Genomic DNA, 12,831 nt, shown 5'->3' on the forward strand with positions numbered 1-12,831 from the left:
TGCATTTACCTCACATCACTCCATTTTTAAAGCATCCACCAGCTTTATCAAATTAATGCTAGCAATCGCTGTGTGACTTTACCTCACCTCCTGGAATTTTTACCTAATTTCATCAAGTGGAAATTAATTACCTGAGACATGTAGGATCAATTTCTCCCCAGCTTTGCTGCTTCATAAAAACATTGCAGAATTCAAACTCACACCGATCAAATGTTTTTTTTTAATATTCAGTTTATTGATGAATAAAGTATAAAAATCTGAGTTACTAAAATGCTTCAAAAGGAACATTTTGTAAAACTCTGAAGTATCAATTAAAAAGTTCCACATAAGTGAGTTTTATACACTATCAGTGTTTCCCCTTACACACGCAAGATTAAATGTTTATACACACAGAATCAAAACATGACCCCCTCCCGATCCCCGACAGCTCATTTACAAAATGTTTTGATGCTTTTCTTTTTAAATTTCCAAAATAATTTTTTTAAACCCCTTTTAACTATTGTTTTTTTTTAAAACTGTTTTACACATAACAGAACACACTGACTGTTAATGGAAGTCCATGGAACAAGGTCTCAAGGTGGACCAGCCTCCTGCCCTGCTCTTTGTTTTTCTATTTTCATGGTAATCAAAATTACAAAAAATCTTTAATCTTCCACTAGCAGCTACTTTACAGAATCCAGTCAGTCAACAGTATTGCACTTTTACAACTGAGGAGGTTTTGTTTTTGAAAGGGGATAGCGATACATTTGTTTAAAATCATATTGTTACAATGCTCCTTTCTTCAAATAAAATCACTGGCTCGTTACAATATTGGTACAATCCTCCACATTATAGCAGGAGCTGGTTATAGCATGGATTTAAAGTGTCATTTTAAACGATTTTCCTGTTCAAATCCATACAAAATGTCAGAAATCACTGGTGGTAAGAGGTGACAGTTGCATTTGGATAGCTCATCATGTGTTACCTTGGGAAAAAAAAACTGTGTGCGGACATCACAAGTTTTGCATTCGGCTAAGGTCATTATTTTCCCCTTAATGCCCAGCATGCATCTCTCAGGTTGAAGTGGGCCAGATTCAATGGGGAAATGCCTGCTTATTTTACCCCGCCCCAGCACCAGCACTAAATCATTTAGAAATCCTTATTTTTGAAAAATCCTGGATTTATCTGGTGGCTTTCACTCACCTCCCAAAGTGCCGGAGAACCAGTGAAACGTCGTGGAAGACATTGTCACTTGTCTCAGGGAAACTGCTACATGACACCCATCAGCCCGAAACTGTACAGTTATCTTGATCAGTTGAAAGAAAAGAGGAAATACAAATCTTTCTGTTTAACCTCAGCGAAATGATCTCAGAACTTGTGATGCCATTGCAAAACAAAATACATAGCTTATTCTTCATTCTTAGCATATTCCTAAAGAATAGTGTTTTTATTTAAACAAGGTGGCAGATTATAAATTGACCCTTTTTTGGGCCATCTGTAGCAAGCTTCCCTAGACATTAATCTGCAGTGTCCTTATTGCAGTAAGAGTCAGTTATGGAACATACACTTGTGACTGAACAGCAGGGCTCTGAAGCAATGTTAGAAACAATGGTGGTTTAAATTGAAATACTCCAGCTGACAAGTGTGGGTAGTGTTTAGAATGAAGTTGTGTTCAACACCAGTGGGGAGTACTGCTGGAATGGTTGCCCGCTCTCGGTTTAGCAGCTGCGTACAGCTGTTAAGGTGCCAGCTTCCTGATGCCTAAGTCTGCCACTTGCACGGAAGCGAAAAGTTCCAACAGTTGTTGGCCCGGTGCCTAAGTGGGACTGAGATGAGTCTTGGTGTCAACTTTGTGAAGTAAACTTTACTGGGTTCTCCCCGATACTTACAGGAAATGGCATCTGGGCGAGTGCCCACAAGGAAGCACCTGAACAGCAGGAACACTCATGAGAAGGAACATAAATTGAAAAGGAAAAAAAAGAATTCTGCAAAGTTCTTATCCATTAAAGCCTCACCCATTGCAAGACTGTTTTAGAATTATTTTACAACATATATAATTACAAGAGCTTCAAAATCAAAGATTTACTCATAATGTCTCAATTTTATCCACAGATTGTGGATTCCTTATTCTAATATGAACTCTATTCTAAGCTTCCATTAATTTTCACCAGGAGCTGTATAAAAAAATGTGGCAAAGGGTATTGTGCGAAACTTCCACATGCTGTGTGATCTGTTGCGACAGACTTGAGGGATACAATGCCAGGAGTGAAGCGATAATATTATCAGAATGGCCAATCCCTTAGCTTTTCGTTATTTGTCATCCTGACGAATTTGGAATGGACAAATTTATGAGTTCGAGTCTATCTTAAGAAGGATGTGTTGGTTGTCAAAGTAAAAACTCCAGTATGATTGGGTGAAGCAGGCAATAGGGAGATAACAACGAAAACCAGTAAATGCTGGAGGTTCAGCAACTGATGAAGAGATTATATCCTAAAATATGACCTGTGGTTTTGTTCAGTCACAGTCTGAGTGCAATCTGCATTTTTCCCAGATTTCTGATAACTACAGTTGAACATGCACAAATATTTGGGTCAAATTTTTTTCCTAATCCATTGGACGGGATTCCTGCAGGATCTAGGGTGACTTGAGTTTTCGTTCAATCCAATATCACTTGCTGGTGATATCAGACAGCAGAAATCAAGCAGGCTGGAAGCCAGCTGACCTTGTCAGTTTCTCTTAAGGTTAGGCTAAAACTGACTCCTCCTCTGCCCCCTCCCAGTCCTTCTAAATATTATTAGACAAGATTGCTCACATGCCCACAACTAATAGTGTGGGGTGAGGGCACTAGACCAAAGTTACACAACACTAGTCAGATACCCAACTATAACATACAAAACAACCCAATTTCATAGACCAGCAACTGTGCGTTTAAAGTTTAAACAGAATCATTCCAAAATGCTTCACTTTCAGAACATTCAATTCTTCAAAAGTTTGTCTTGCTGGCCAATGGACAGATTCAATAATTTTAGCACTCTGCCTTACAACAGATTTATCCTCAGCACTGAGGGACTTCAATTTAAACCTGGTAGTTGTCTAACAATGAAGCAGATCACCAAATGGATAACAAATGTGTTGTGAACCTTAGTAAGCACTGAGGTAAATTCAAATTGAGAGAGAGAACAAAACAGGCAGTACATAAAGGTTGGGTCCTCCTGTCCAATGTTCCATCACTGCCTGTGGCATCATAGCTCTGGCTAAAATGTACTCCGACCCAGCCCTTCTTGCCTTCCTTGATTTTGGAAATACGCCCGAAAATAATTTCATTAATTATTTCACCAATTCAAAATTCTGACAAAAGTTTGTTTTATTTCTACTACTTGACACGCTTTTCATTTACAAAACCCCACTGGAGATGCAAAACACTGATGAATTCAAATTAAAAAAAAGATACACAGGCGATCAGAAGAGCTGCAATAAATTAGCAAACACCAGCCACATAAAACTAGACTGTCTTTCTCAGTGTTAATTAAAATTGTATTTGCAATTTCTTGGGAATCTACAGGTTAATTAAAAGGTGATGAAACAAAATGATAGCTGTACCGTAAGAACTGGTTGCTATAGTGACAAGTGTGCGTTACATTTTAAGGAAGCAGTCTGTCTAACAATGTGACTGAAAACTCATGTTCCGAAAGCTCAGACAGTTTGGGGTTTTTTTTGTGTCAGGTGAAAATAAGTTTTGCCTTTTTACAGACCTATCATCAGGCCCACTGCTGTTTCCAACACCTTGTGTATAGTTAAAAAGATCAAACCATTCAGCTTTTGGAGTAAGATAACATGACAATGAAAAATCAAAATGTTTCAGGGTGAATCGTTTCACAGCAGCTTACAGTGGCATGGAGAAGAATGGCAAAATAATTTGATTTCTTCTTTCAATTAAGGACTGGTCAAAAGTGACAAGTGTCAAAAATCCTTGCCACATTTTGCTTTTGCGGCTAAAACAACCTTAGCTGTGCAACACACGAAAAATCAAGGCATTGCCTGAATTTTGTAACTGCAAAAGATTAAATGACTTTGATTAACGATCTTAGGCACCAGTGAGTATTTTATGATAATAACTGAACGGCTTTAAAAAGACAAACTTGTTCAACAGAGATACCTTCTGATGCATTACAATTTTGTTCATGTTATTCAACATAAGCTCCTGCAATATTTAGTTTTAGACATGTTCTAAATTCCAATCGATTCTGAGCCACAGATAATCCTTTTAGTGGGGGATTTGATGTAGTTTGAATACTTCTGGGCACACAGGTCAGCTGTCTCCACTGAGGATGCTCAGTGGTGCAGTGCATTGTGGGAACATGTCTAGCGAGATGCTCAAGGAGGACACATTCCCAGAGTGCACTAGGCTCCCAATACATGAAGTATACTGTAGCTCCACTGACGTGGATTCAAGTGCAAGTGGTCGCATATTTTCCCTGCAAAAGAGGCTTTACATGAATCTCTGCAGTTAATACCAATATGGAGTGAACTGCGAGTGGCATTCAAAGGTTAGTTGTAATTGTCTGTACAACACATATAAGTATCTATGTACACAAATACAATGTGAAAATCTCTCTCTTCACTCTCGATTGTCGGTGATCACCTCTCCTTAGAAGGCATTCGGCAGTGAAATAAGTGCTCTCCATCAACGCTATGGTTTCCTTGCTTAGTCGTCACCTTGGCAAAATACTGTTCGAGTTCACTGTGCATTTACAACTGTCCATCCCTGGAAGAGTTCATTGATCTCACGAGCTATAAATAGAGCTTAACTCTCTCATATTTCTGATAGGTCATATTTCACAGTCATTAGAAAAGACTCCATTCAGCTATTTGATACAGGACATGAGTAGACCGTTTTGACAACTGTACATAAAAGTGCTTCTCTGGCCCCAGTTGAAGCAAGTGAGGCTGAGAAGGAAGTAATCGATCTGTGCTGTAGAAAAATACAATAATATAGTATCTGTTCTAAAACTTCTGTTTCTCTCTTGTCAACATGCTCGAAAAAACACAGGCGACGTTCTTCAACCTTAAGTGGAACGGAGGCCTTTGACCATCTTGCATTCAAACGTGACGTCAATTAGCAGGCAGTGGCCACCCACCCTGGGAGCATAGTCCGAGTGACCAAAAAACGGTCCGACCAGACAGGAAAATGACGTCATCCTATTCGCTCTTTTTAAGTGCATAAACCGTTCTAGTCTGTGCCTGCGGGGAGTCTTGCTGGTTATGAACACAGGTCAGCGAACTTTCCCTGCACTGCTGAAGGCCCGCTCTGGCAAGAGAAACAAAACTCTGGACCGGAAGAGGGAAAGCCACGGTTGCCTCTCCTGGGAAGTTCCAATGCTTCGTTCCCTCCTTACTTAATTTTCCCTGGAAGGCCTCGGATTGTTGTTGCCACTCAACCCTTCTTGTGTACTTTAACAGATGATGGGCACACCGTCCGTGTTGAAGATCATACCTGTGGTTGGCTCATAGGTCCCAGCCAAGTGGTACAAGTCCTCGCTGTCCTGGTACTTCTTGGTCTTGGCCATCAGCTCATACTGGTCAAGGTTAACCACCTGGCACTTGTGGGAGATGGTCTGGACATCATTTTCGTCTATGTGCGAAGATTGGTACAAAGCACGCTGAGGGGGCAAGAGAAGGAACAATATCACAGACTCATACCGGATGGATGGCAGCCATTTGACACTCCCCCCATTGTATCCATGTTGGTTATGAATACACTATTCCACAAATGTAGACAACCCATCGGTATTTTGCTTTTACACTAGATATGGACAATGACTGTGTGCAAAGGAGCTTGGCGACTCTTGTATACACTAAAACAACTGAAAAAGAAATCAAAACCTGTCTCGACATCAGGTGCAACCATTTTAAATTGCACCACTTTTATGTGATGCACAGCAGCTTGCACCTGAGGAGGGCAGCATGGTGGCTCAATGGTTAGCACTGCCGCCTCACAGCGTCAGGGATTTGGGTTCGATTCCAGCCTTAGGCGATTGTCTGTGTGGAGTTTGCACATTCTCCCTGTGCCTATGTGGGTTTCGTCTGGATGCTCCGGTTTCCTCCCACAGTCCAAGGTGGATTAGCCATGCTAAGTTGTCCACAGCGTTCAAGGATGTGTAAGTTAGGTACATTAGTCAGGAGTAAATGTAGTGTAATAGAGTAGGGGAACGGGTATGGGTGCGTTACTCTTCGAATGTTTGGTGTGGACTTGTTGGGCCAAAGGACCTGTTTCCACATTGTATGGGTTCTATGATTCTATGAATAATCCATCAAATTGGATTCGACCACGTTCCGGACTGTGACATGAAATGGCCCAGGGATTTGGGAATGCCAGTTTTGAGAGAAGGAGAAACGGTCAGTGCCCTGTGAGATCAGAGGCTCATGGGGCATGGGGCCATGGAGCTTAGTTCCCCAGGGGTGGCTCTGTGGTCAGCACCGCTGCCTCACAGCACCAACCACCTGGGTGCGATTCCAGCCTCGGGTGACTCTCCGTGTGGCATTTGCACATTCTCCCTCTTTCTGCGTGGGTTTCTTCTGGGTGCTCCGGTTTCCTCCCACAGTCCAAAGATGTGCAGGTCATGTGAATTAGCCATGGGAAATGCAGGATTACAGGGATGGGAGGATAGGTGTGGACTCAATGGGATGAATGGCCTGCTCCCACACTGTTGGGATTCTGTTCTATGAAATAGCTCAAAGTCAAGATATAGAAAAGGCAAACGTATCGAGCTGCCACTCTGCTCTTTGTAAGGAAGTCTTGTCAGTCTCCTTTTTTACACATGTAAAGAAGTATTGGAAAGTATCTTATTTGTCTGCCCCCATTATGGCTATTGGTATATTTCCTGTGTGGCATTCTGGGGCTCTTGTGGAGAACTTTGCTTAGAGTCTGTGGCCCGGGAGGTTTAACACCCAGTGAATAGGTGACGTGTGTGTGTGTGTGTGTGTGTGTGTGTGTGTGTGTGTGTGTGTGTGTGTGTGTGTGTGTGTGTGTGTGTTTGAGAGAGAGAGAGAGAGAGAGAGAGAGAAGCCCAACTGGTGCCAATCCTGAGACAATAAAGACACCACAGTTGGCATCAGCACTTTCAGGTCAGGTACGGTAAGAATTGCTATGCAGTGTTCTGTGGCTGAGATGGATGTCTGGGTGTTGGAGGAAGATCAGATTTATATTGCTTGTCATGGCTTCTGACACCAAAAGCGAAGAGCAACACTCATTATCATTGATCATTAATGAATAACAATTAGTGGCCAGTTATGCAAGTGCTGGAATACAACTGAGATCAAGTGGTTTCACAAAGAACCGCAGGCTAGTACAGTAGCTGCTATGAGGAGGAGTGACAGGCAGAACCCTGTAAAGCAGGACTAAACAAACTGGTAAGGAGGATAAAATATCTTCAGCCTTTTATAACTGGTTAAATGGGAGCTACACAGTTGCTGATAATAGGTTCCAAAAAGGAATGAGGTTTGACAAGCTAAACCAAAAGATGAGTGAAAATATTACAAGTAACAGTCAGATAACAACGCCTGCCCTACTAATCTGAACTCTGGAGTCAGAATATAATCAGGAAAAAGAAATGAGTTGCTTGTTATTTGTAACATTCATTCCAACTTTGGACTCTGTTCATTAGCTAAGGGAGCACAAGGCAATATCTGAGCTACACTCAGATATAGGAATGGGTTAAAGGTCCATGTTTGAAATAGACCAAAGATTGCTTTCCAAACTTACCTTGCCATTGTTGAGTTTTTTGGCCAGGTTGGTCTCTTCTGGGTGGTAGAACCATTTGACCCGGACCACCATGTTGTTACCCCAGGACTCCCACATGCTTTGAATCCTGCCAATGTATGGAAGGTTGGGGCGGCCAGCAGAGAGGAAGACGGCACAATCCCCCAGGCGAATGATTTCTTTGCCTCTGACAATCGCTTTGTAGAAGAGCTTCTTTGCTTTTCCCTTCATTCCTCTCCTCTGTAGAAAGAATGAAGGATGTTAATCATTGCCCACAAATGGTAGATGGTGCAGCAACAACACATAGTCATCGACTGAAGATGCACAGCTATGAAATGTAAGGATACTTAAGTGGGCTAGTTTCTTGAGTTCATTAAGGTGTAGGCAGGGTTACGAGTGAGTTTTGACTGCACTGCACTCAAATATTGCAAATGCAAATACAACAAAGTCTTTCTTTTCAGACTTTGTTATTAATGGCAACAAATGCTTGTCACAGAGTGATCTATGAATACTGGACTGGGTGAAAAGATCTCCATTAACAAGCAACTCCATGTATCGTCACCAGAACAAAAGCAGGCACTCAACAGACAGTGCAGACAGATAGACTGAGATTCTCTGAGCAGCTGCCAATCCAATTCAAGTTCTACAAAAATAAACTAGAATCCTTTTTAAAAATAAAGTCAATTTGCTCTGTAAACTAGGGTTGAGTCATTTTCCCTCCCAAGTTTTTCTGAAGTTGTCTAGAAAAATGCTGTGATGTAGTAAGCAGATGCTGTTAATCCCCTGATTGTGACAAACTTGCCGTGAGGCTACAGGCGAATCACAGAAACAGGAACAGTTAATCCGAACTCAGAATTCGGATGGAGCAAGTCTGATCCTGTCTGTTAAATTCCTTATGTTTGTCACAACTAACTACAACCTGCTGACCCAAAACCAGTGCTTTGTGTATTAAATAAAACTGAAAGAATTGCAGATGCTGTAAACCAGAAACAAGAACAGAAATTGCTGGAAAAGCTCAGCAGGTCTGGAAGCATCTGTGAAGAGAAATCAAGAGTTGACGTTTCGAGTCCAATGATCTTTCCTCAAAACTTTAGGTCACTCAACCTGTTAACTCTGATTTCTCTCCACAGATGCTGCCAGACCTGCTGAGCTTTTCCAGCAATTTTCTGTTTTTGTTTCATAGATTAAATGTGGCTAATTAACTAATGTGGAATTTCGCTGAGACCAGAACTGTTCAAGCTGCGCTCCTGTTTAATAAGATCCAGCCCACAAACTACAACAAAACGCTCTCGGAGGATTAAGTAAAGTTCTTTTCAATTTGTGCTTACATTTTGTACTCATGGTTTGATCTGCTTTGAAGTTTGTGGGCCTGGAGATTTACAATGGCCAGGTTTTAGCACTGTTGCTTTATTGGTGGAACCCTGAAAAGCAGGTCATCTCATGCTTCGAAGTTTAAATGCACTCAGATTTCACAGGAACAAGGATGCCACAACTTTGTGGGGCCCCTCCTCACCCTGTATCACTTGTGGGGGAGGGCACACTTCCTGGCCACGGATAAAAGATGACGGCAAGGAAATCCCAGAGCAACACAGAGCAAACAGCTTTATCCTGACAGTGATGAAAATGTGGATCTCACTTTCACAGAGAGTAGGTGAAACAAATTAGATAACTATATTTAGATTAGATTAGATTACTTACAGTGTGGAAACAGGCCCTTCGGCCCAACAAGTCCACACCGACCCGCCGAAGTGCAACCCACCCATACCCCACATTTACCCCTTACCTAACACTACGGGCAATTTAGCATGGCCAATTCACCTGACCCGCACATCTTTGGACTGTGGGAGGAAACCGGAGCACCCGGAGGAAACCCACGCAGACACGGGGAGGACGTACAAACTCCACACAGTCAGTCGCCTGAGTCGGGAAATGAACCCAGGTCTCAGGCGCTGTGAGGCAGCAGAGCTAACCACTGTGCCACTGTGCCGCCCATAAGTGGAAACTAGAAAAGCTTTTGAAAGAAATAGAGGTGAATGCTAAGAGTTAAACATAGAATACAAACTAGGAACAGGAGGAGGCCATTTGGCCCTTCAAACCTCCTCCAGAGTTCAGTATAAACATGGCTGACCATTCAACTCAGTAACCTGCACTTGTCTTTTCCTCACACTCTTTAATCCCTTTAGCCCTAAGAACTATAATCTATCTCCTTCTCAAAAACATTCAATGATTTGGCTTTAACTGCTTTCTGTGGCAGAGAATTCCACAGGCTCACCACTCTCTGGGTGAAGCCATTACTCCTCATCTCTGTCCAAAATGGCCTATCTCTTAGACAATGGCCTCTGTCCTGGACTCCCCAGTCATTGGGAACATCCCTGACTATTCCTGTCAGAATCTAAAACAAATGCTGAAACTGCTAGCAAAACTCAGCAGGGCTGGCAGCACCTGTGGGAAGAAAGCAGACTTAACGCTTCCGAGTCCTGTGACTCTTCATCAGAACTGCTGGACTCAGAAGGGTTAACTCTGCTTTCTTCCCACGGATGCTGCCCAACCTGCTGAGTTTCACCAGCAATTTCTGGTGAAAAAGATATAGCACGTCTCACGACCTCAGGATATGTCAAAGTACAATACAGCCAGTGGAAATACCTCTTACAGTGCAGTCCCTGTAGTGTAGGGCACAGTGGCCACATTTATGCACAGTAAGCTTCCACTAAAAAAATAACAGGAACAAACAGATCAACCATTTTACTGACGTTGTTTGAAGGTTAAAAATTGGTTAAATATTGCCCTGAATCACTTTTGAAAAGTAATGTGACATCGCCCCATAAGGAGGATCTCAATTTGAAGAGTCATCCAGAGGGTCCGGGTTTCAGTGCTTGAGACACTGGGGCCCCTGAGACCTGAACCCATCACCCCCTAGCTCAGAGGTGAGAGTGCTATCCATTGTTCCACAACTGATACTTATCAGGTCCTTAACCTTAACCTCACCACGGGCACTAAAATAGCCAGTAGGAGGAAAGAAAAGAGTCAAGTGAGGTTTTTTCTCGATTCTGAGGATGTGATTCAGTTTAAGATGAATCTAGTTTCCTGCAAATAGCTACCCTATTCCAGTCGATCCTCAGCGGGGTGATTGCTTTCAAAGCAGCCAAAAGTGGGAACCTGAATGGTTATTTCTGTTGTCTAGCCAGAAGGTGCTGAGGTTATAGTTAACCTGGTGGGAACAGACTATTTAGCTCAGATCTGGAGTCGAAACTGAAGACTTTTCTAGTCAGGGAGAGGCTGTCTGGAACTTGTCAGTTTGCTTATACACTGATTTCCTTCAGCAACGACTGTATCAATTTTCTATTAACTTGTAATATTAACTACATTAATTGTGGGTATCGTTGGCTACAAAGTGTATAGTGTATCCACATGGATATTCCCATATAGGGACAACTCAACACACATCTCGGAAACCTTGCAGCTTCTGGGCTGTTGGAAGCTAAAAGGACAGCATGAGGCCAATCAGTTCTCACCCGTGTGCACTCTTTGAAATATCCAGTTATTCACCCATGGTTCCCAGAACCATGTCCTCCCTGGATATTTATCAGGCTCCCTTTCTAATGTTAACAATAAATCTGCTTCCAGTTCACAATAACACACTGTTTATAAAAAACATACAAAATTGACTTCTGGTTCGTTTGCCAATTGTTGTAAACCTGTGTTAATATTAAATTGTTCTGAATTAGTCACATTTTCTGGGATAGATTATAGCCAACTTGAACCCAAAGCTTTAACAATACTTTGAGGAAACCTGGAGTTGTCTGTCCCCTGGGTTTGTACCTGGGTATAATGTATCTTGGGCAGAGGCACCACCATCTTTGGACTGTGCCTGTAAACTGCAGATATGTACAACCTTGTGGCAATTGCTGTACTCACATGGTTTTCCTAGACAGGATCCAAGTCTTCCCTGCTGCACCTGTCAACCATGCAGTGGCCAACACACAAGAGCTCTGCCAGGATTGACTACAATGCTGCTTCTGGGATGTGAGATCTTCAGTCATTTGCAGTCGGATGAAAGCTGTGTGTGATTCCTTCAAATTCTGCATTCGGTCTGACTTCCAATTCCTTCAAATCCTCACCACTCCAGCATTCCTATACCAGAGCCTCCCATGCCTCCTTAAATCCACCAGGATCCCCCAGTCCCTAATCCGGGGGGTTTGTAACCCTCAGCTCCAATACCTCACCAGATTCATTTGTTAACATTGCATTTGCAGCTCAGAGCTCTGCAAAAGCCTTAAAGAAAAGCTAAGACCAAGGAAATTACTACGGCAATTAGTGGCTTTTAGTGTATTAGGTTTTTTAATTCATTCATGGGATGAGGGCGCCACCAGCGAGTCCAGTATTTATTGCCCATCCTTAATTTACCCAGAGGGCACTGAACAGTCAACCACATTGCTGTGGGTCTGAAGTCCCATATAATCCAGACCAGATAAGGATGAAAGTTTCCTTCCTTAAGGGACATTAGCGAACCAGATGGGTCTTTCCCAACAACTGACAATGGATTCATGGTCACCATTTGACTCTTTATTCCAAATTTTTATTGAATTCAAATTCCATCATATGCCTTGGCTGGATTCGAACCTGGGTCCCCAGAACATTACCTGGATGTCTGGATTAACCTGTTCAGTGGTAATACTACTAGGCCATTGCCTTTCCAATATTGCAGTTTCAAATTATTATTTTAACAAAAAAAATCACTGAGATTTGAATAAATTTGTTTCAGTTGTGTAGCTCCACATAGTTGTCGATAAATGCTTTGGTTTGAGGAGCAGCTTCAGATGGCTTTGATTTTCATTGTTTCTAATATTGCCGCAATGATAAATTTTTCTACACATGGTATTAAAGGTTATGTTTTTAATTACAAGAATTGAAAGCTTAAAAAAACGCTGTCTTAATTCTATGCAAGTTAAAGGCTGTTTTAAAGATGATAGTACTGACAAAAGTCAAGTTTGAAAAAGAAGAAAACATGATTATTCAGAGGCAGTTTTATTTTAGCTTTGATTTGGAGCTGCTGGTGTTGGACTGGGGTGTACAAAGTGAAGGATCACACAACA

At 42.0% G+C, this 12,831-nt stretch overlaps 1 protein-coding gene across 8 annotated transcripts in view; it reads right to left on the reverse strand.

Moving 5' to 3' along the window:
- Window positions 1-280: 280 nt before the first annotated feature.
- The window catches only part of tnrc18 (trinucleotide repeat containing 18), a 186,757-nt gene continuing 174,206 nt past the window's right edge, over window positions 281-12,831 (reverse strand). For all 8 annotated transcript variants that reach the window (XM_060840845.1, XM_060840849.1, XM_060840848.1 and 5 more), the window contains 2 exons: window positions 7,742-7,978; window positions 281-5,639 (listed from right to left, as the gene is read on the reverse strand). In XM_060840845.1, the coding sequence (XP_060696828.1) occupies window positions 5,433-5,639; window positions 7,742-7,978 (444 nt within the window). In that variant the 3' untranslated portion in view covers window positions 281-5,432. The remainder of the gene's footprint in view (window positions 5,640-7,741; window positions 7,979-12,831) is intronic.

This window comes from Hemiscyllium ocellatum, chromosome 20, assembly GCF_020745735.1.
Source record: "Hemiscyllium ocellatum isolate sHemOce1 chromosome 20, sHemOce1.pat.X.cur, whole genome shotgun sequence".
Lineage (NCBI taxonomy): Eukaryota > Metazoa > Chordata > Chondrichthyes > Orectolobiformes > Hemiscylliidae > Hemiscyllium > Hemiscyllium ocellatum.